This window comes from Psittacula echo (assembly GCF_963264785.1).
Source record: "Psittacula echo genome assembly, chromosome: 4".
Taxonomy (NCBI): Eukaryota; Metazoa; Chordata; class Aves; order Psittaciformes; family Psittacidae; genus Psittacula; species Psittacula echo.
The window spans coordinates 108,656,765-108,679,994 of record NC_137738.1 but is presented as its reverse complement, the minus strand read 5'-3'; the positions used below and the strand labels follow the sequence as shown (position 1 = coordinate 108,679,994).

Below are 23,230 nucleotides of genomic sequence, written 5' to 3'. Positions count from 1 at the left end.
CTTCATGGGTGCCTGTGCCACCAGTGCTGTCCTCCCCCAGCCAACTCTGAATGGGTTCAGGTGTCTGACATTGATGTGCTCAGGGAACCTGTGCGACTGTTTTTGCTTTGCTGCTAGCTCTGGGAAACTAGATTACTTAACAGTGCAGTTGTTTTTCCGGACAGGAAGGCTATTAGTGGAATCTGGGCTATAAATCTTATTTTTTCCTCCTTCGACACATAATTGAATCTTCCAGAAACTGCCTGGTTGCATGATGAATGTTGTTTTTAAGCTGTATGAGCTATTCATGTCTCTAAATCCCATAACAATGCCAGTCAGATGGAGCAAGCAGGGGACTGAGGGATCCTGTGGCTGTCCTGGCATGGATGAGGTGCAGGGGAGGCTGCAGCTTCATAGTGCGAGAGACAAGATTGTTTCTGCAAAGTTGGCTTTGCTCTTTTCTTGATGGGACCGTCTGGGCTGGGTCGGCTCCCGCCTGCAGTTGCATGAGAAGTGGTGTCTGCATGCACAGGACTATTTTAGAGCAGGGCCTGTTACACGTGCCTGTCTGCTTTGAGAAAGGAGCTCTGGGGAATGCGAAATACATTCTGTGCACTCACACTTTTCCTTTGACCTTCTCTTCCTGAAAATGAGGGAGAAATCAGAGTCCTGGCTAGAGGTAGTCATTGGTAGTGATATAAAAATGACTTAGAGAAGGATAATAGTCACATGCATGAGTCACTAGACCAACATATAGAGATCCGAAATGGAAAAGCCGATGCTAATCAGCAGAGAAGATGAGGTGGGTGAATGACAGAGCTGGTGCTGTGCGTGGTGAGCTAAGATACTGCTGTGTTTGTGGCCTTGAGAGTGTTTCAGCAAAGCAACTGCAGCAGCTAAGTGTGATACCAGCTCTTGGGGGAGTATGAACCCCAATCCTCAGCTTAGGGCTCTCAAGGACTGTTGCTCTCCTTCCCCAGCTTTGTTCCAAGGCACAAGCGTGTATGAACAGGCAGGTTGAGACCCTGCATTCCCAGTGAAGGAATGTCAGTCTCCATAAGCATTGGCCCTGGAGGGCTGACACAGGAATGAGGAAACTCCATCACTGGTGTGGCATCTCCTGCTCTCCCCACAGTGCGGGATGCAAGGTGAGTGGCCAGAGGAGTGAGCTGTAAGTGAAACACCTCCACAGCTTGGTTTCCAGCTCTGACCACACAGAGGCCTCACACCCAGAGGAGGTGATGACCGTGCCTGCCTGTCCTTGCCTGTCCCTCCTCCTTTGCCCACTGCTAGCATCCCCATCTTAGTAATGTCTGTAGGAAGGAAACCAGATGACAAAAAGCAGTTGTGGTGTGGCTGAGCATGGCTGATGTTGCTGAGCTTTGTCACAGAAGATGCCTGGCAGGTCATTGCTGTTCTGAAAGGTGGCTCTTCTGGGCAGGCAGCTGTGTCCTGGCTGGCCAGGAGCGCTGTTCCTTAGGGTGGCTGGCAGCCTGGCACCAGCCCCAGCTCGTTCCCTTTGGCCTGTTGGTGTCCTCTGAGCTGGCAGAGCACTCACTCACCTGCCTTGCCCAGCAGTGAAGTGTGCCTCCATGAGGAGGGTTGAAGCTGGGGTGGTTGTATCAGCAAACTTGTGCAGAACAGCTGCCCTCTCCCCTGAAAAACGGGTCACTCCAGGTCTTTGAGTTCTGCATGCAGGGTGGGAACGTGTGTGACCATGGGGAAAAGATGCTTATTGACTGTTATCCCCAGCCTTTGGGGGCACAGAGGAAAGCTTCCTGGGACATGGGCCTGGGGAAGCTTCCCCAAGGTACCTTGTAAACCAGGCATAGACAATCCAGGGTGCTTCCCCTGCCTTGCTCCAAGCCTTGCATCTGTTTTCTTATTCCAGGATGTTTTGGGGATAATGAGATTTAATCAATCTCCAGCTCTTCTCCTCCCCTAGCCAATGGCTCAAATCCTATTACCTTGTAAAGCATTTGGAATTCTGTCCCCTGAAATTGCATTAAGCCAGGATGGAAATTCCTTGTGGCTTAAACCTTGCCTCCATATGGCGTCAAGTTGCTGCTGCTTGCTCTGCAGCGACTAAAGGCTTGCTGGCATGGGGATGTAAGTGCTGGGGCTAGCCCCCAGCAAGATGGACTGATCCATCATGGGGAGAACTGGGAAGTGCTGGTAGGGGTACAGGAATGCTTGCCAAGGATGGGATTCACCCGGTTAGGAGCAAATGTTGTAAGCTCTTAGCCAGTGTGCTCAGACCCCTTGGAGATCCAAGTGCACCTTCTTGCTGTGTTGTGGAGTGTTGCTTTGTCTTTTCCCACTTGTTTCCCAGCTTTTGAACTGGATAGACTGCTTCCAGGGAAAATGGGGTTTCCAGACAGAGAGAGGAGCAGAGAGAGGAACAAACTGTGGGTGCAGGGCTGGTGACTGGTTCAAGGCCGTGGGGTAGGTGGGAAACGGAGCTTCTCTGTGCTGATGGTTTCCTTTTGCCAGCTGCACTCCCCTTATCTCGGAGAGTGCATAGGTTATGTCTATGTGGCGGTGCAGGAGAGGTGGAGGCTTTGATTGCTTTCCGCAACACTGCTCATTACCTTGGGATTAGACTCATGCCGATGCTGAGGAGGTGCGTGGTGGTTTTCCCAGCCATGGAGACCCAGGGTGGGTGGGCACCAGTAGCTGCCGCACTTGGTGCCAAGGAGTTTCATAGCCTATGGAATTCTTGGGATTCTTATCAAAGTGTTACTTGGGGAAGAGGACTTTAGACACAATAATCTTTGCTAGGAAGGGCCTGTGAGCTGGGGAGCAGATAAGAGCTTGTGGAGCTCTTGAGAGCCAAATGGTGTCAAATTTTATCTTTCTAATTGGAAACTGCTTCATGGCTTGTCTAGGTCTTTGATTTTTACTTCTGTTTTTATTTTTCCCACCACATACACACCCTGACCACCTCAAATGAACAGTGGGATGAGGGGATTTCTCAAGGGCAGGAGCTGCCTCTGCTGGAATCTTTTCTCCTTAATGGAGCGGAGCCCTCTGAGACCTGTACAGTTGGGGTACCCGTTGGCCTCCTGGTGTTCACCCACCACTCTTCCTCCTTTGGAAATGTGAACTCCAGCTCCCCAAGCTGGACACAAATGATGAAGAAGATGCTGATCCTTCACCAGGTCTGTGGGCAGCTGCTTCGGACTGCTCTGCCCTCACTGAATAAAGAATAATGACATGAGTCCTACCTCCAAATAGTGAAATCTGTCATCTGTTCTGCTGCAATCACTGTGTTCCTTTACTGACCCCAGTCTCTGTCCCCACCTCCACCAGTGGGGTGAGAGCTTGGCTGGGAGCCCCGTGTCCCAACTGTGATGGGATGTGTGGAATTTGAAGATGCTTGTGGATGTGTGGTGCTGTACATGGTGTTTTGGAGTATCTGCAGGACAAGGGAGGAGGCTGAAGACCTTGCTCATAAATATCTGCTCTGTTTCCGTGAGGAGAAAGTCTTTTCCAAGTGACTGAAGATGGGCAGGACAATGATAGCTGCCATCTCAATGGGCTTAGTCCTTGACTGAAGTGTGCCAGCTCTTGTGCAGGACCTCTGGGGTCAGTCAGTGATGGTGTCTGGGTCACTCAGAGCTGTCAGCGCAGAAATGTGTCTCTGTTAGTATCCTGTCTGTCAGAGAGTAGTCTCCTGTTTTGGGGACTCCACCAAGGGGACTGATCACTGTTCTCTTGCAGCCTTTGGCAAAGGGGGTTCCGGGGTGGGGAGGCTGATGAGCGTGCAGACCAGTGGGACTATAGGAGTGGCTCCGGCTCCCATGGTTGGTGGGGAAGTCTCCCCCAGCCCTTCTGCAGTGGTACCTTTGGATGCTGAGCTGAGGATGTCCCTGGTCCTTCTTGTCTTGTGGGACAGGGCTCAAGCAAGAGCACAGCAAGCCGTCCTTGGTGGGTTGGTCCCATGGTGTGAGTGCTTGAGGCCATGGGACTGTTACTGCTGCTTCAGCTTGTGAGGATTGCCACCAGGCCTGGCGTGGCCGTGGGAGTGTGGGCTGCAAAGGGGGTTGCATGTCCTTCAGTCTCTTCCAGTACCTAAAGGAGCTGACAAGAAAGCTGGAGAGGGACTTCTGACAAGGGGTAATGGCTTTAAACTGACAGAGGGGAGATTGAGATGAGATCTCAGGGAGAAGTTCTTCCCTGTGAGAGTGGTGAGGCCCTGGCACAGGGTGCCCAGAGAAGCTGTGGCTGCCACATCCCTGGCAGTGTTCAAGGCCAGGTTGGACCTCAGGGGCTTGGAGCAACCTGCTCTAGTGAAAGGTGTCCCTGATGTGGCAGGAGTTGGAACTAGATGAGCTTTAAGTTCCCTTCCCACCCAAACTGTTCCATGATTCTATGATTCCTGCCTTCCAAAATCTGTTGTGGTGGGCATGGTACCTGTTGTCTTGTGGGGCTGCTCCTTGCAGAGGGGAGGCATTGACTGCAGGCAAGAAATGTGCACCTGAGAGCTGCTTCTGTGGGGTTGTGTCCAGTGTTACTGGAGTGTTGAGTGCTTTTTGGGTTGTTTAGCCCTGTCCCTGGTGAGGATCCATCCTTGACCCAAGTGCTCTTGTGGTGCCAAGACTTGGGTAGCAGGTATCCTCATGGAAAGCTCAATGTTCAGGATCTGTTTTTCTGCAAGTGTTGGTGGAGCCCTAACTACTGGTTTTTGGTTTTCCCTTGTCATTCACAGTACAGTGCTGTGGACAGCAACCCTCTGTCTCTGTATGTCATGCATCCCTTCTGGAACACGATAGTGAAGGTAAGACCTCCTCCTCCTCTGAGTGGGACAACAAAACTCCAGTCACCCTCTGTAAAACTGTCAGCTGAAAAGCCCTGCTTTGTTTGTGGTGCAACTAATGACAAAGGGTGCTGCCTGCCAGCCTGCCCCAAGCTCACTGCATTGCAGTCTAAAGCTTCTACCTGCCCACTGATATGCCATATGCAACTAAGCAGTGCTGTCTAATGCCCAGATGATTGCAACCAAGTCTCTGCCATGGCCACGAACAGCACATGGTCCCTATTACATGTTTTAATGAGTTATGTGTTCTTTTGCTGCTTTCCCATAGATCTTCCCTACCTGGCTGGCCCCAAATTTGATAACGTTTTCTGGCTTCCTGCTGCTTGTCTTCAACTTCTTCCTCATGGCATACTTCGACCCTGACTTTTATGCTTCTGGTAAGGCTGCATGTTCATGTTTGGATGTGAAGCATCTGAGTGGTAAAATCAGTCGCCTCCTCTGCAGTGACCTCTGGTGCTTGTTGATGAGGCCTCTTAGTCTGGGCCTTCCCAGAGAGGGCTGCCTGTGCCAGATGAGGGATAGAGTTGAGGGGTTGAACTTGCTGGGCTTCATGACAAGGGCTTGTCCAGATGTGAGTATGCTGGGCTGCACTGAAAGGAGCATGGCCAGCAGCTCAAGAGAGGGGACTCTCCCCGCTCTGCTCTTGTGAAACCCCCCTGCAGTCCTGTTTCCAGCATAAGAAGGATGTGGAGCTGTTGGAGCGAGTCAGGAGGAGGCCATGAAGATGCTCCAAGGACTAGCTCACCTCTGCTATGGAGACAGGCTGAGAGAACTGGGCTTGTTCAGCCCAGAGAAGAGAAGGCTCTAGGGAGACCTTAGAGGAGTTCTGAATGCGTGAAGAGCCTGACAAGAAAGCTGGAGAGGGCTTTTGACAAGGGACTGTACGGATAGGACAAGGGGGAATGGCTTTAACCTGACAGAGGGGAGATCGAGATGAGATCTTAGGCAGAAGTTCTTCCCTGTGAGGGTGGTGAGGTCCTGTCACAGGTTGCCCAGAGAAGCTGTGGCTGCCCCATCCCTGGCAGTGTTGAAGGCCAGGTTGGACGGGGCTTGGAGCATCCTGGCCTAGCGGAAGGTGCCCCTGTGTGTGGCAGGAGGTTGGAACTGGATGAGCTTTAAGGTCCCTTCCAGTCTGTGACAACTTCCCTCTGCTGGGTGGATGTGTGCCTGGTTGGCAGCGTGTGTGCGAGGCAGTAGGAAACAGTTGAAATCTTGAGTAGGAATTGGCTCTGCCTACAGAGCAGACAATAACCCAGCACCCTTATTTTTAATCTAATGGCATAATGTGGGAAAGTCTACTTCCATGATGTCAGCAGGTAGAGCCTTGTTCTTTGCATCCCAGCTAATTGCCCTCTTGCAAAAACATGCCAACACTACATTCAGGCTAACAAAGGCAAAATCCTCTTTCTCTATTTCACTGTTCTGCATGAGGATATACACAGCTTTAAACTTTTTCACAGTATCCATGTTCCTCTGATTGTGAATCCGAAGGTTCATTTGTGTCTCCTTCCTCATGGAACTGACCCAGGGCAAAGATTAATACAGCATGATCACTTTCAGTCACTTACTGATACCTTTCTCTCTCAGTTTCTCTCTCCCTATGCCCCTGCCAACTTTGGTTTAGGTTGCTCAGAAGAGTCCATCTAGTTCTTCTAAAACTGGGCCAATTATCAAAGCACAGTTAAGTGGAAAAAATTTGGGGTTCTCGGGATTGCCTTTATCAGTAGCAGACAAGTACTGTTCTTGGTAAGTCAGGTTCTCAAAAGCTCAGGTGGCCTCAGTGGCTGTTAGCTAATATGTGGACTGTGTTTTGGCCCACAAGCCATGGGAGGAAAAACAGACAGTAGCTCAGGGTAGGAAGCTCAATATGAGAATCCACAGGAATTCAAGCATCCAGAAAATTGAGCTCTTTCAAAAGGCTGGTGAAGCTCATGCTTTAGGACCTTTTACATAGGTGTTATGCATGTCCTGCTTGGAAACAGAACTTTTCATTTTGCTGGTGAGGCCTCCAAAAGCTTCCGCCTTCCTTCCTTGTGAATAGGTTTGTAGACATGATGCCTTCCATTTGCTGCTGGAAAGGTACCATCATGCTGCTCTAAGGAAATAGGAGTTGGCATTTCATGGAATTGCTGCTCCCCTGGGAGACCTCCTCTACATGTCTTCCTGTCAGGTTGCTGCCAAGAAGCCGTGCTGCTTCCTCCTCTTTTTCAGATGCACCTTTGGGCTCCCTGAGTAGCAGACGGCAGAGCTGGCTATCTGCTGAAATGGTAGTGGAGGAGGTGGAGGTGTTATTAAGAAGGAACTCTATCTCAGTTGGCAGGATGCAGTCTGGAGCCTGGGCAGGGAATCCTGAGATGTTCCTGCAGAAGCAGGGTATCTCCACACCTTGGAGAGGCTCTACTTGACGCTCTGTGAGCAGGCGATTGGAGAGAGTCTGATCTGCACAGGCTTCCATGGCATGCATTTGGCTAGCTGCGATTGCCAGTTTTTAGATTCCATGGCTCTGGGGAGCTGGGGACAGAGGATGTTCTGGGAAGCAAAGTCCTTGGTGACCCAGTTTCTCATGCTATCATGTCCTGAAAAGCTAACATCTCAGTTTCACTGTTTGAGTTGTGTAGGTGCCTTGTCTTGGTGAGCTGTCTTGTCATGGTGCCTCTTGTGCCGAAATAATCCTATTGAAAGTATGTGCTGAGCTGTCCTGACATAGGTCTTTGATCTCTGCAGCTCCTGATCACCAGCATGTTCCAAATGGAGTGTGGGTCGTTGTGGGTCTCCTCAACTTCATTGCCTATACTCTGGGTAAGACTATCTAGTTGATTGTGGGGGTTTTGTGTCTGTCATCTCTTCAAGCTGTGGCTGTGTCATCTCTGAGCCTACTGAGGAATTTTTGATTCTGTGCTTCTGCAACGCACAGATCCAATTGCTGCTTGGGCTGCCCAAGCAGTTTCTGGAAGCTGCTTTGCAAAGCGGGTAGAAGGAAGTTGTCCCACAGTGAAAGGAGGATGCTGGAACCGACTTTATGACAAAATGTGAAATTGTCTTTGGTCTGCTTTAAATGAATATGATTTTGTCAGGCTATTGCATCTGTCAGTCTCAGAGAAGGGGGTGGGGAGCACACTCCCTGTTAGAGGGTGGAGGTAGTGAGAGCTGCTGTTTACTGGCTGCGTGCATATTGTTGGCTGCAAACTGGCCCATTGCTTTGCCTGGGAGTGTTCAGTGAAACTCCCAATTTCTCCTTCTCTTCCCAGATGGTGTTGATGGGAAGCAGGCTCGCCGGACCAACTCCAGCACACCCCTGGGAGAGCTCTTTGATCATGGCCTGGACAGCTGGGCATGCGTGTACTTTGTCGTGACAGTCTACTCCACCTTTGGACGAGGTTCCACGGGTGTCAGTGTCTTCGTTCTCTACCTCCTCTTATGGGTGGTTTTGTTTTCATTCATCCTCTCCCACTGGGAGAAGTATAACACAGGGATTCTCTTCCTGCCTTGGGGATATGACATCAGCCAGGTGGTAAGTACATGCTGCTGCTTGGCTTTGTAAACCTATAGCTCAGTAAACCTATAGCATCTCTGGGGTGTGAGAGTGACCACTGAGGTGTGTGAGGGATGCGTGCAACTCCAAAGTCTTGTAAATTGGTCATTGCAATGCTCTCTGGAGGTGGGCGTCATCAGCCTGTCTCCAGGCCTGTGGAGGAGGAGAGCTTTCCAAGGCTGCTTGCGTGCCTTTGAGTTAATGATTTGGAGTCTTAGAGTGTTGGTGGCACTAGAGTTTGACTGCTCAAAACCATTAAATCCAAGGAGATTTGTGCCATTCTGTGATTTTGTTCCAAGCAGCTTTTGTAGATAGACTCTTTGCAAAACATGAGACTTGAAGAATGGAGTTTCCTCTGCCATGAGTCATTGCCTTGAGTTTCCTGTTTCTGCTCTCCTGAGATGCATGTTTTAGCCACTTGAATCATTGCTTTAGTTACTTTCCCACATTTTACCAGTGTGGGTAAATTCAAATCTAGAAGTTTGGGGTGCCTTTTGGCACTGGCAGGATGTGTGCCTAATTGTAATGGGGTTAATTGGCATGTTAACCTCTGTGCCAGGAGCAAAGGTTCCTCAGGAGGTGCCTCTCTGTACTGTGATAACTGGGCAGTCAATATGGAGACTGACTGATGGTGAGGGACCCTTTGGTACGTTGGCATGTCTGTATCTTTAAGGACATCTCTGCAGGAAGCTCCTTCTGAATCACAGAATGGTTTTGGTTGGAAGAGACCTTAAAGCTCATCCAGTTCCAAACCCCTGCTACAGGCAAGGACACCTTCCACTAGACCATGTTGCTCTGAGCCTCATCCAACCTGGCCTTGAACACTGCCAGGGATGGGGCAGCCACAGCTTCTCTGGGCAACCTGTGCCAGGGCCTCACCACCCTCACAGGGAAAAACATCTTCCTTATATGCTTTCAGATCTCTGCCTGTTGCAGAAAGCCAGGGGGTGGAGGGCTAAGCTCCCATGCAGTGTGTTTTACTGAGCTTCAGGGCTGCTATTAAAACTGAAATACTGTTTTTCAGCTTTTTCCCTGCAGTTGCTTCTGCAGATGGATGAGAAAGTTCCCCAAGAAATGCTCCAGGGTCACTGCAGCTTGCAGTATAAAACTTTACTCTTGTGCTTCAAACATCTCATGAGTTCAAGCTGCATAAAGGCATCTTTGCTTCTGTTGTGAGGAGTGGCTCTTGGTTGTATCCTTCTCAGCAGCTCAGCTGCTCCACTTGTTAGAGCTGGTCTCATAATATGGGGTGTTTGTGGATTTTTTTATTTCTTTTTCTCCTTCCTGCTTTTGGGGAGAATTGAACATGGTGTAACACAGTGTGCTTCTTGAGCTGCCTTTCCCTGACGCTGCCTGGCACATGTTGTGCTGCTTTCCAGTCTTGCTTCTCTGGTTGCTCATGCCTGCTTGTCCTTTGCTTTCTTTCAGACCATTTCAATTGTCTACATAGTGACAGCCATTGTGGGAGTTGAGGCCTGGTATGCACCTTTCCTGTTTAATTTCTTATATAGAGACCTATTCACTGCAATGATTATTGGTAAGAAACTCCATGTTGAAGCCTGTCTTTTAAACTCCATCTTTTTAATGAAACCCACTGTCTTAATTATATGGTAATGCTGCTGTTCTGTTTGCTGTAATGAAAATTCCTGTAGGCTGTTACTGAAGTGACTAATTGAGGGTGTTCGTGCAGCCTGCCTTTTCCCAGGACTTCAAAGTATTGTCTTATGCATAGTTTCTTTAGAGAAGTTAACTCCAGTCTTCCTGGGTCTGCTGTTGACTTAAACAGCAAGAGAGTGGAGCTCTGTGCTCATGTCTTGGATGTATTTTGTGCCAATCCTGAGTGTATAGGAGCCTGCTGCTGCTCAGGGAATCAGCTGAGGTGCTGTCTGCCTGGGGCTGGGAGTATGTGTGAACAGACAAAAAATTCATTCCTTGCTTGGAGTGGTGTGGTGGGCAGGTAAGAGCAGCTGAGAGCTGTGGCTGCTGCTTGTACCAGGGCACTGGGAAGCAGCTGAAGCCTATCACCGGCCCCTAGATGCTAAACAGGAGCCTCCCTCATGCCTGGGACCTGTGAGCGTGTGTCTCCTCCAAATAGCCGTGTTGCCCAAGCACTGGGGCTGTGGGATTTGTGTTGCCCAGGGGAAGCAGAGCTTGTTTGCAGCAAGAGCCATGGGGTTTTGAGTGACAGAAGGCAGCCTAGCATCCACTGCAGGTGGCCAGGAGGGACCCCCAGTACTGTTTGCAGAACACTTGCTTTGCTGCTGTGGCTGTGTTTCAGAAGCTAGAGCCCAAATGCTGCATGGGAGCCTGGGGCTCCTGTGGGGGGGATATTCCAGCTATGGAGGTGGGGAAAAGCAGTCTGCTGTCTGGCGATCCTGCCCTCCATCTGCCCATCTGAAAATTACATTTAGAAATGTACAATTAAATAAAAGCCCAGCCTTTGTCTCCAGTGGTCAGTCAGAACCAGCTCCTGCAGAGGGGAGGGTAATGCAGAGAAGCTTAGCTGTGGAGAGCTGTCCTTGCTTAATGTAATAATGGCTTATTCAGAAGTTCTTGCTCAGTTTAATTTTTCTTAGTCTATGTCCCTTTCTTTAGGGGTTAATTGTATCTGCTCAATTTCAAGTTAATATGTCTTGAATTGTTGTGTTAAATCTAATGCTTGCACTTAATCAGGTGGATGCTCTGAGCTTTCCTTTGACAACTGTATAACTTAACATATGAATAATAAATGCACTTTCCCTATATTAAAACTTGAGCACAATGCCTCCATTGGCTGGGTTTGTGCACTTGGGATAGGGGTTGGGTTATTAAAAGCAGGAATATTTATAGCTCTATTACAATACTTACTGCTAGATAAATACGGAAGGAGCTGATAGACTGTCATGGGTTTGGGTGTTGTGGATGATTTTTCCTACTGAAGTCTAGAGTTTTTGGAGTTATTTTGACTCTTTGCATCGTTTGTCAAGTTAAACAACAAGAGCTTTTTTGCACAGTGGGAAGTGAAAATGCTTGCTCACAGTGGCAGAAATAGCAAATTATCTTTATTATGAAGACTGAAAACTCTTTTGTCCGCAGCATGCCACTTGTGGAGTTTGAACTTGCCTTGTGCCTCATTAAATACAGTATTTTAATTAAACTTTGTGACTGTTTAAAACATAATACTGGACTCATTAATGTCACTTTTAAAAATGGAAATGTCTTTAATTTATAGCAGATCTTAACTTGTAATTATAGCTCTTTGACCAGAATTATGAGCACCTACTTTAAAACGTGCTGAGCTATTCTTGGGCCACCTCTGAACTGTTTTTGTTGCAAGCACCTTAAGCCAGAGCACAACCCTCTGCCCATTCATGGGGTGCATGTGATGTTCTCCCTCTGTCACAGGGCAGTAACATGGCTTTTTTTTTTCCAGCTTGTGCACTCACTGTGACGCTGCCGATGAGCCTGTATAACTTCTACAAGTAAGTTCCTCCATTCTTCAGTCTCTTTCCCTGCACTAGCACCTTTGCAAGAGCCCCTAAAGCTTCTTATAACCTGGTTTCCCTAGTAGTTTTCAGGCAAGTGACTTCAGTGACAAAGTGGCTCCGACACACCAGTTTGCAGGGTGGGCTGGCAGCCTGCTCAGCAGGGTCTTGCGGGAGGGTCCCCAGCTTTTGTAGTCTTACCCTGTTGGTCACAACACAGACAGCCAGACAACCAGGTGCTTCTGTAATTCAGGAGGTTTTGGGGTTAATGATGCAGGTGTGCATCTTCCTCGCCTGACCATGGTTCTAACTGACACCAGCAGTTTTGAGTAGCTAATGGCCAGTGAGATTTTACAACTCTCTGCTGAAGGTGGGACCAGGTATTTTTCAGCTCTGATTTTGATTTCTTTGCTTGTGTTTCAGGGCCTATAAAAACAACACCTTGAAGCACCACTCTGTGTATGAAATCATGCTGCCACTGGTATCTCCAGTGTTGCTGTTCTTGCTCTGCACCACGTGGGTCTTCATGTCCCCAACAGACATCCTCGAGGTCCAGCCCAGGCTCTTCTACTTCATGGTTGGAACAGCCTTTGCTAACATTTCTGTAAGCAGCTTTTGCTTTGTGCTCCAGTTTATCCCCTGAGGAGTGTGAAGCCTGCCAGGGTGCTTAGGAGGCAGCTCAAATGTGAGGAGAGGGGGAAGATGCCAAGATTAACTTAACAACTTTTTTATTTTGCCATGATTGGAAGAAAAAACAGGAAAATAGTGTTTGGGGTCTGTGAATTTTGTGCTGCAATGCTCACTCTTGAGAAACTAGAGAATTAGTTCAATAGAGTGTGTTTATATACTCCTGCACCCTCTGTGCTGTGAATAACAAACTGCTAATACAAAAGGAGTTGCTGCTTCCTTTTTTGGGCTAAACTTCAAATGGAAGGGTCTGAAGGTTTTGTCAGAATCCAATTTAGCCATATATTGCGTCTCTGCTTGCTTGAGATCTTAACAAAGGCACCTGTGCCTATCACTGCAGCTATGTGACTGAGCAGCTCTGTGCATTTGTGCCCTGAGTCCGGTGGCTCACACTGCAGCATGGCATGAGTTTCTGCTGATTGTGTAGATAATATTGGTGAGGCTCGGTCAGCTCAGGGGAACTTCCTTTTTCTTTCAAAGATGCCCTCAATGCCTCTTTCCTTATTACCTCCCTGCCTCACAAGGCTTTGCTCTGGATCCCCTGCAGGAATTCTAATGCAAAGAAAGATAATTAATGTGAAACTCAGAAACTGCACTGTGGTAGTTGTAAGTGCAGATGGTTGGTACATGTACGTGTATGACTGTCCTCTGCCCTGTGGACACACTCTGAGCTTGCAGAGTCGATACCAGGCACAAGTTCTGACGGCTTTCTCTTCCTGCAGTGCCAACTGATCGTCTGTCAAATGAGCAGCACACGCTGCCAGCCTCTGAACTGGATGCTGCTGCCCATAGCGGTGGCGCTGCTCATGGTGGTGTCCGGGTTCGTGCCCAACAGCGAAACACTTCTCCTCTATGTGTTAACTGCTTTCCTCACTCTGGCGCACATCCACTACGGAGTAGTTGTGGTAGGTGAACTTGGCATATGGGCTTCAGGCTTGGCTGCCACGCTTTGGCTGCAGGCATGGCTTGGGTGCTGCTGCTGTTTGGGGCATAGAATGCTCTGCTTAAAAATGGGAACATCAGCGGGAATGGCTGTGTCACGCTGTCTGTGACCCCATGAGACTCGAGCTGCCTTCCTTGTGAGAGGCTTGTGCAGGCTGTGGGTGGGGGGCTGTTTGAAACTAATGTTTGCATCCCTGCTGCCATGTTTAACTCCTCCTGGCTGGGGTTGCAGCTTAGTAACCAGCTTGGATATAAGCCAGCATGGGATACCCACACTTGTGGGCAGTGGGAAGGGCAGCTGCAGCAGGTATTGTGTCTGTGCATCAGGCAGGAGGGCTTCGTTTGAGAGTCTTGGTATAAAAAGTTAAACTGCGGTTGGTGTTATTTTGGTTAATGAGTTTGATTTGTGACCAACGTGCCCTGCACTGTAGTCACTGGGAGAGCCAAGATGAAGGGGTGGTGTCCCTGCTTGGGAAGGTGGGGGTTCTGTGACTGCAGTGCCTTGTCCCCTGCTGCAAGGGTTGTATCAAGATGCAGGCACCAATTTGCTCCCCTTGCACTGTGCCAGCTCTGCCTGACTCCCTGAGTTTTGATTAAGAGAGAAAACAGACTCAGAGGAGACTGAGTCCCATTAGAAATGCCTTGGGAAGCTGCTGAGGATTGAGGGCAAGGGACCAATGTCCCCTGGGGAGCTGGCCACTGCCACCTCTGCGCACCCTTCTTGGGAAGCCCTGTCCCCTGAGAACCCCAGCTCTGACATGGAGCCTCTGGAGTCAATTTTGAACTGTAATTACAGCAAAGAAGTAATAGCCAGATTGGCTTTCCAATTAGTGTAGTGAGGCTTCTATGTGAGAAGGATTTGAATAGCTAAGAAGCTTAAATAAATTTGGTCTTGGAATCATAGCTGCAGATGGGGACTGAGCGGATGATGTAATCCTCCTGCCCAGGCTTGCCCATCCCCTGCTATGAGCTTCTCAGTGCTCTGCTCTCCTGAGTCTGTGTTCCTCTTGCTCCCCTCCAACTTCCCAAGGGCCCATTTTTGCAGTTTCTTCTTGCAGGATAAAAGAAACTTTGAGCTGAAGAACCTTTTAAGGCTCTGTGTCTGCTACATAATCCCAAAGTGCTCTGAATTTGGGAGTAACCATTAGGAATAAACCCTCTGCCCAGCTCACCCTCTAGTACTGCTCAGCACTGCTCACTCTTGGTTGTGCAGTGACTGTTACCTTGCAGTCACCAGATGCTGGTGCTGCTCCGTCCACTTTAACCTCCTGTCTGCATTTCTCTGAACCATGCTGGAAAGCTCATTTCCTGGTGCAGCACTTAGTCATGGAATATAGAATGGTTTTCAGTTGGAAGGAACCCTGCCATGGGCAAGGACACCTTCCACTAGAGCAGGCTGCTCCAAACTTTGCACAACCTGGCATTGAACACTGCCAGGGATGAGGCAGCCACAGCTTCTCTGGACAACCTGTGCCAGGGCCTCACTCACAGGGAGGAACTTCTTAATAACTAGTCTAAATCTACCTCACAGAGCCATGGCTGGCCCCAGCATTGAGCTGGCAGGGGCTGGCTCAGGTGCTGGGCAGGGCAGCCTGGCTGGCCCCACAGCTCAAGACAAAGGCTGTGGTCCCAATCTGCTGCACCCATGGGAGTGTGTAGGGTGGGCAAAAGTTGGGGAAGTGTGTAATAGGAAGGTGGCAGGGCTTTGTAGCCTTATAGGGAATCTGTCTGGTATTCTGGCTGCTTTCACCATCATCCATCCAAGCGTTGCTAATCCTGTCCTGTTGTCTTGCCTTGTCCCCAGGTGAGCCAGCTGAGCAGGCACTTCAATATACGGCCCTTCTCGCTAAAGAAGCCCACGCCAGATTGACTAGGAGTGGAGGAAGAGAAAATTGGCTTGCGGTCTGCAGAAGTACTGTAAATAACTGCTGCAAATACCTGTAAATACTTCAACCATCACCACAGATCTAAACCTATCCTCTGGACAGGCATCAGGGCAAAGTATGCACGGTATCCGGTGCAGCCAGGGCAGGACTGGTACAGGGCAGCCTCTGCTGCTGTTTGAATGTGAGCTTTTGGTTTTGGGTGAAACTGGATGAGGAGGGCATTTATTTCAGGTCACTGTTACTGTATATTAGACCAGCTGAATGTTCCCAGTGAAACCTCGAACTCCAGCTCTTGCTCAGGTAAAGCCAGTTGGGGGTGCAAATGGCTTTACCTGAGCAAAGAGTCTTGACCTGTCACCATAACCAACATAACAGTTGATTTCTACAAGGTCAAGGAACATCCTGGAGGTCAGGGGCATTCCTGTCTGTCCCTAATCCTGCCTGGCAGCCCTTGTCCTGCACTGGTACTTAGGGAGCAGGTGGTGACTGCTCTCTCACATTCTGTCCTGCCTTCCTGCATTCACCTGATTGGGCAGATACTTACACCTGTTTATTTTTTGTTTTAGGAGGGGGAAAAAAAGAACTACACACAAAACTTTTAGTAACATTCTACTTGGAGGGCTTAGAAAGTCAGGGCTTGATTTTCTGCAAAGGTGGGAGGGTGGCTCCTGCCTCCCCTGCTCGAGCTGCAGCTAGCCTGGGACTGCATCTTGACCGTGTTTCTGTTTGTCCATGTGTGTTCCCCACCTGGGAACGGAGTCTGGGCTCCAACTGACAGCTGCAAGTGGCTTACACCAGCCTAACACAGAGCTCATTTCCCCCTTCTGCCTTCCAGTAAGAACTTGGTGTTTCAGGCTGGCTCTGCAGGGCAGCTGCATGCTGCCTGACCTGTGCCTCTCACAGCACATCACCCTTCCCGCCAGCCCTCCAGTGGCTGCAAATCCACCGCTTAGAGAAGCACCTTAACTGCAGCGTTGTGTTGGTCATGTGTGTACTTTCAGGGAGCTCACAGGTGCATGTGTGTGGTGGGATCCTTTCCAAATACCGCTTTATTTTCCAAACCATTGTCCCCAGCGGCTGCATGTCTCATCCAGGGATAATTTGTTTACTGTCCATTTGTAAAAGACATGTTAGCATTGATTTATTTTTTTAAATCTGAGTTTTTTTCTTTGTGATTGAGTTAGAGTGGGGTGGTGAAGATTGAATGCTGATTTTCTTTTCTGTTCACTTTATTTAATGAAGACCTGTGCTTGAATGAAGAGTGTAGCTTAAACCCAGGCTCTGGAAAGGCTGCATCCGGAAGCGAACAAGCACAACAGATTGTGCATATGTAATCTACCATGGGAACAAAGTCGCTTATACACTGATTATTGTGCAATGTGGCTCCTAGCAGCTTGGTCACGGCATTTTCCTTCTGCAGGTGATGACTCCTCCTGCTTTAGGAAATCTGTAACTATTATTTAATGCTTTTTCTTTTGTAAATTTGAATCATTGTTGTGCAGACTGAGGTGAGCTCACACGTTCTCCATGTGCATGTGGGCTGCTTGGTTGCTATGTGTCCTGCGAGGAGCGAGCTGGTGCGACATGGGAGCGTCTGTGTGCTCATGTGTCTGTCTGTCTGTGGCGTGTCTGGGAAGGGTGGCTGAGCTGGGAGAGGGGTCAAATGGTTTTCAGAGTTTATTTAATAAAGCAGCTTACTCCTATGTATTTTACTGATGTTGTACAGGAAAAAAATAATCTTAAGTGTACAAATGAATTGGGCTACGCTTGAATTTTTGACTCTTGCTATTTAATGAAATGTGGTTATGAAGGGGAGATAAATTTAGGTCATGCTCACACAATAATTACAGGGAATCTTAAAATGAGGCACAATGTTGATCTATGGGACATGTTCAGGTAGCAAAACTGTGCTGGCGACACTGACAAAAAGTGGAGGCTGGATGATTTGCTTCCTAGTTATGTGTTTGCAGGACCAGGGAGTAACTGGGCTGTTCCCTCAGGCCTTCAGGTGAGCTCTGGATCCCCATCCTGGAGCTGGTGTTGTCCTGTCTCCTTCCACTAGCAGTGCTGGGCCCATAGGACTGGGCCACGACTGATGCTATGAAAGGTTGTATGATCTTTAATCTTAGGATGTCACTTTTTCCCTCTTACACACTGTCTGTCTGTTGTCCTACTGACCTGTGAGCTGCTGCCCTTTTGCAGCATGTAATATACCCTGGAAAACCCCTTTGTGAAGATACAAACATGTGGAAACAGGGATTCCTCTCTAAAGTCCTGCAGATATTTGTGCTGTAGGAGAAACATCTGCTAAAAACTGGAACTGCTTCCTATCTGCACCGGCTTTATCTTTGGAGAGTCCTGGATTATTGGTGCCTTAGTTTATTGCACCTTGGAACTACAAAAACTGTCTCCTTTAATCAGTGCTGGAAAGCGGGCTCACTTGCCTCTAGCGCTAGCAGGCTTGTGGCAGAGTGAGGAGAGCTCAGACCTGATCTCAGTGCATGTATGACTCTTCCCAACTTCTGCTGCTGTGAAGCTGGGGGGTTCCGTTTGAGCTGTTGGAATTGAAGTGATTCTGCTCCCAGATTCTGGTAGGGGAATGGAAGCAAGCAGATTGACTGAACCATCTTGCCGTGGTGGTGTGTGGCATGCTGAGAAACAAACTATTCATGAATCAGAATGGTTTTAAGTCTTAAAAATAAATGTATTCCTTGCTGAGGGCTTCTGGTGGTAATTGTGTTAGAGTGGAGTGTGCTGGCTAGACTCTGTCATTGCAGTGGGATGTGCTTCTGGGGATGGGACAGGGTTGTGTGCTTGTTCCTATGCTCTTGCTCAGTATTTGAGAACTGATCTGTGTTGTCTCTGCTTCCAGGGCTAGTGAGTCCTATTTTCTTTATTACCCACAGACCTCCTGTGTTGGTAACAGGACTGTCTTATGCTTTCATAAATCTATTCTGCACACTTTATCTCAATACAGAGTTTGACCAGGAACAAGCCTATCCAGGGAGGGGTGAAGTCATTGGAGATGTCTCCCGGTGGGTCCTTGTGCTGCAGAGAAATGTGACCAGTGCCACCGGCTCCTCCTTGTCCTCACCATGCTTTGCTCTGAAGCAGGTTTTTGTGGGAACCTGGGATGCTCCAAGGTGTCAACACAGGACTTGCATAGCTGAGGCAGAGCAGCCTTTATCATAGAATCATAGAATAGTTAGGGTTGGAAAGGACCTTAAGATCATCTAGTTCCAACCCCCCTGCCATGGGCAGGGACACCTCCCACTAAACCAGGTCACCCAAGGCTCTGTCCAACCTGGCCTTGAACACTGCCAGGGATGGAGCATTCACAATTCCCTGGGCAACCCATTCCATCTTGATCTTATGTTTCCTATCGCAGCTCCTGCCTCTGCACCAATCCAGGGACCCAGTGCAGGAACTCACAAGTGGAACTGCAATGGAGGATGAGGTGCAGGTTTTGGGACCTCCTCGGGTTTGGGCCATCTAAAAGTGATTTTTACAAGTACAGGTGCTGTGGCTGACCTGCAGGCCTACAACCACATACCTATGTGAGTGCGCCCTCAGCAAGTTTGCTGATGACACCAAGCTGTGTGATTCGGTTGATACGCCAGAGGGAAGGGATGCCATCCAGAGGGATCTCGACACACTTGTGAGGTGGGCTGATGCCAACCTCATGAAGTTTAACCATGCCAAGTGCAAGGTCCTACACCTGGGTGGGAGCAATCCCAGGCACAGCTACAGGTTGGGCAGAGAAGAGATTCAGAGCAGCCCTGCAGAGAAGGACTTGGGGGTGTTGGTCGATGAAAAAATGAACATGAGCCGGCTTCAGTGTGCGCTTGCAGCCCAGAAAGCCAACCGTATCCTGGGCTGCATCAAGAGGAGCATGACCAGCAGGTCGAAGGAGGTGATCCTGCCCCTCTACTCTGCTCTCATGAGACCTCACTTGGAGTCTTGTGTGCAGTTCTGGTGTCCTCAACATAACAAGGACATGGAACTGTTGGAACAAGTCCAGAGGAGGGCCATGAGGATGATCAGGGGACTGGAGCACCTTCTGTATGGAGACAGGCTGAGAAAGTTGGGGCTGTTTTATGAGGAAATAACATTGTGGATGGATGATGGCAGAGCGGTGGACGTGGTCTACCTTGACTTCAGCAAAGCATTTGACACAGTCTGCCACAGCATCCTCATAGCTAAATTGAGGAAGTGTGGTCTGGATGATCAGGTAGTGAGGTGGACTGCGAACTGGCTGAAGGACAGAAGCCAGAGAGTTGTAGTCTATGGGGCGGAGTCCAGTTGGAGGCCTGTATCTAGTGGAGTGCCTCAAGGGTCAGTACTGGGACCAGTATTATTTAATATATTCATCAATGATTTAGATGAGGGAATTGAGTGTACTATCAGCAAGTTTGCTGATGACACTAAGCTGGGAGGAGTGGCTGACACGCCAGAAGGCTGTGCTGCCATCCAGCGGGACCTGGACAGGCTGGAGAGTTGGGCAGGGAATAATTTGATGAAATATAACAAGGGAAAGTGTAGAGTCCTGCATCTGGGCAGGAACAACCCCAGGTTCCAATATAGGTTGGGGAACGACCTGTTAGAGAGCAGTGTAGGGGAGAGGGACCTGGGGGTCCTAGTGGACAGCAGGATGACCATGAGCCAACACTGTGCCCTTGTGGCCAAGAAGGCCAATGGCATCCTGGGGTGTATTAGAAGGGGGGTGGTCAGTAGGTCGAGAGAGGTCCTCCTTCCCCTCTACTCTGCCCTGGTGAGACCGCATCTGGAATATTGTGTCCAGTTCTGGGCCCCTCAGTTCAAGAAGGACAGGGACCTGCTGGAGAGAGTCCAGCGCAGGGCAACTAAGATGATTAAGGGAGTGGAGCATCTCTCTTATGAGGAAAGGCTGAGGGAGCTGGGTCTCTATAGTTTGGAGAAGAGGAGACTGCGGGGGGACCTTATTAGTGTATATAAATATATAAAGGGGGAGTGTCACGAGGATGGAGCCAGGCTCTTCTCAGTGGCAAACAATGATAGGACAAGGGGTAATGGGCACAAACTGGAACACAACTTCTTCTCAGTGAGGGTGACGGAACACTGGAACAGGCTGCCCAGGGAGGTTGTGGAGTCTCCTTCTCTGGAGACATTCAAAACCCGCCTGGACACATTCCTGTGTAACCTTATCTAGGTGTTCCTGCTCTGGCAGGGGGATTGGACTAGATGATCTTTTGAGGTCCCTTCCAATCTCTAACATACTGTGATACTGTGATACTGTTCAGCCTGGAGAAGAGAAGACTACGTGGAGACCTCATAGCAGCCTTCCAGTGTCTGAAGAGGGCCTACAAGGATGCTGGGGATGGACTATTCATCAGGGACTGTAGTGACAGGACAAGGGGTGATGGGTTAAAACTTAAACAGGGGAAGTTTAGATTGGATCTAAGGAAGAAATTCTTTACTGAGAGGGTGGTGAGGCACTGGAATGGTTGCCCAGGGAGGTTGTGAATGCTCCATCCCTGACAGTGTTCAAAGCCAGGTTGGATGAGGCCTTGGGTGACATGGTTTAGTGTGAGGTGTCCCTGCGCATGGCAGAGGGATTGGAACTAGATGATCTTAAGGTCCTTTCCAACCCTAACTATTCTATGATCCTATGATTCCATGTGCTGTTGGTTTCAGCTTGGTCCTTCCTTCACTGTGTCTATGCTCCAGTTACCTCCTTTCTTGAGTGGCTGGTCACTGCAGGGGCTTGGCAGAAGCCTCTCCTTTTGTAAACATCAGCCACCTGCTAGAGGCGGCTTTCCCTGAGCTGGGGCACTCCATGTTGTAAGCATGAGTTTCTCAGGCTCTGCAAACACTTATTTAAGCTCCTTAAATGGAGCTGGCCCAATGCTACCTCCCGGGTGCACTCAAACCTGTAGCTTGTACTTTGGGAGCTGTTTTAATCTCAGTCAGGTCAGTTCTAGCCAGGCCCTGTAAATGCAGAACAGGGACCATGTCTGCAACTCAGCTACGGAGCCCCAGCATAAGAAGGAGGTGGAGCTGTTGGAGCGGGCCCACTCCAAACCATCCTGTGGTTTGATGATTCTATGAGCCCTTCAGAGCATCTTCAAGGGCCTGTGTCCATGTGGCTGTTCAGTTTTCCTGGGCAGCGTGCGGAAGCAGCTGGTGATGCTGCCTCGTCCTTCCAGGAGCAAGTTGAGGGGCACCACCTGTACTTGGTCTTCTGTCACCAAGCCCCTGTGCAATGGGGCCAGAGAGCTGATGCAGTGGCTGCTCTCAGGTTCCCAGCGCTGTGAAATGAGTCAGTGAAAGACACCTTGGTGCTTGTGGTGGTTTGGTTCTTCCCCTTCCTCTCTGAACCTTCCCAAGGAGCTGCTTTTGTCAGGAGCCTGGATATTCTGCTGCGCTCCCCACCAGAGCCGAGTGCACTTGGTCCCTCTGGCTGGGGTTGTCCCAAAACAGGGATCAGATAAAGCTGCCATGGGCCTTGGGATCCCGATCGCTGTCCTGGAGCCCTGTCTCTGGGAGTTTAGGTACTGCAGTGGGTTTAAATTCTGGTCTGTTAAATGCTGTTGCTGAAGTATTTATTGTGTTTAAACAAAACTATTCAAATTCTGTGAAGAATAAAATTTCGAAAGCCTTTTAATGGAGTTTGTTTTTTTTTTCCCCCTTTCTGACGAGCAGGCACCTCAGCACAAGTGCCAAGGCTGGAGCTGCAGCCCCACTTTACCATGGCAGAGGTGGAAAAGCTTCTGTGTGGGCTCTCCCTGGAATGATGGGGTTTACTCTGGTGCTGAGCTAGGCTGTGGTCACAGTGCTCATTGAGGTGCTGACTGGAGGATAGGGCAAGGTACACAGAGAGGGTGCCATGTTTGGGGATACTGCATCCTCTTTTTAGCTCAAGCACTGCTCTTCATCTTCAGGCTTCTCCCCTTTGTTCTGCCAATTCTGCAGCTGGTGCTGATCCCTGCAAGTCATTGTGTACCCTGATAGCGTGCCCGGGGCACTCACGGTGAGGAAGAAGGTAGGGTGAAGCAGGATACAGGCTGTGTGCAGAGAGATGGTTTCTTGTGTGTTGTGGATCGAGCAGTGGGCAGTGTCGGGGAGACTGTGGGTTACAGTTGGTGGGGTGCGTATGGCTGTTGCAGGGGGATGAGCAGCAGGCCATGGACATGGACAGTGATGGGACAAGGGAGCAGTACCTCCTGCCCTGTTCCTGGTTGCAGAGTGCCAGTTTTGGACCTGGGGAAAGAGGTGGCACCTCTGACCTGCCCAGGGCAGGTATCAGGGCTCCTCAAAGTAGAATCATTGAATCACAGGACGGTCTGGGTTGGAGGGGACTCTAAAGCCCATCTAGTTTCACCCCCTGTCTCCACAGCACCCTTAGAGTTGGTGCTGCATTTCCACAGGTGCTTGGCAGACTTGGGGCTGCGTGGGGCTTGGCTCTTGAGGATTGGCCCCAAAACACAGGGCTTGGAATGTGGAAATGCTGCATTTCATGGGACTGGGAGTCACTGGAAATGGGTGTTTTCCCATCAGCAGCGTGACTGCCCTGACAAGCTCTGCCCTAAGAAAGCTTCCTGTTGTCACAGTAGGCTCTTAGCACCACTGGCTTTGGGGCTAATCGGGGTGATCCCGCCTTATCCCTGCTCCAGTGTGGCTGGGGCTGCACACAGGGGAATAAGCTGCTCTTCGTGGCTGCTGGCCCCGGGCAGGAGACCATGGGCACCCGATTTAGCCGGGGAGGCTGAGGTCAGGAATTAAGAACGTCCTCTCATGCCCCAGACTGACTTTGTCAGGGGGGTGAGTGGAGTCGTGGCCCTCCTGGGTCCCCTGGCTTCAGGACAGGACTGTGCTGGGATGTGGAGGTGCTGGGACATGGTCCTTGCTCTGGTGGCCAAGTGATGTGGGATGCTGTGGCATG

The 23,230-nt window shown here is 49.6% G+C and overlaps 1 protein-coding gene across 1 annotated transcript in view; it reads left to right on the top strand.

The window, feature by feature from the left end:
• The window catches only part of SELENOI (selenoprotein I), a gene marked incomplete at both ends in the record, with an annotated part of 29,198 nt that extends 13,854 nt beyond the window's left edge, over positions 1 to 15,344 (top strand). The window contains 9 exons of the mRNA XM_080616077.1: positions 4,691 to 4,759; positions 5,067 to 5,175; positions 7,523 to 7,597; positions 8,047 to 8,309; positions 9,759 to 9,867; positions 11,743 to 11,791; positions 12,218 to 12,398; positions 13,204 to 13,386; positions 15,228 to 15,344. Coding sequence (XP_080472203.1) covers positions 4,691 to 4,759; positions 5,067 to 5,175; positions 7,523 to 7,597; positions 8,047 to 8,309; positions 9,759 to 9,867; positions 11,743 to 11,791; positions 12,218 to 12,398; positions 13,204 to 13,386; positions 15,228 to 15,344 — 1,155 coding nt within the window. The remainder of the gene's footprint in view (positions 1 to 4,690; positions 4,760 to 5,066; positions 5,176 to 7,522; positions 7,598 to 8,046; positions 8,310 to 9,758; positions 9,868 to 11,742; positions 11,792 to 12,217; positions 12,399 to 13,203; positions 13,387 to 15,227) is intronic.
• Between the last annotated feature and the right edge of the window lie 7,886 nt (positions 15,345 to 23,230).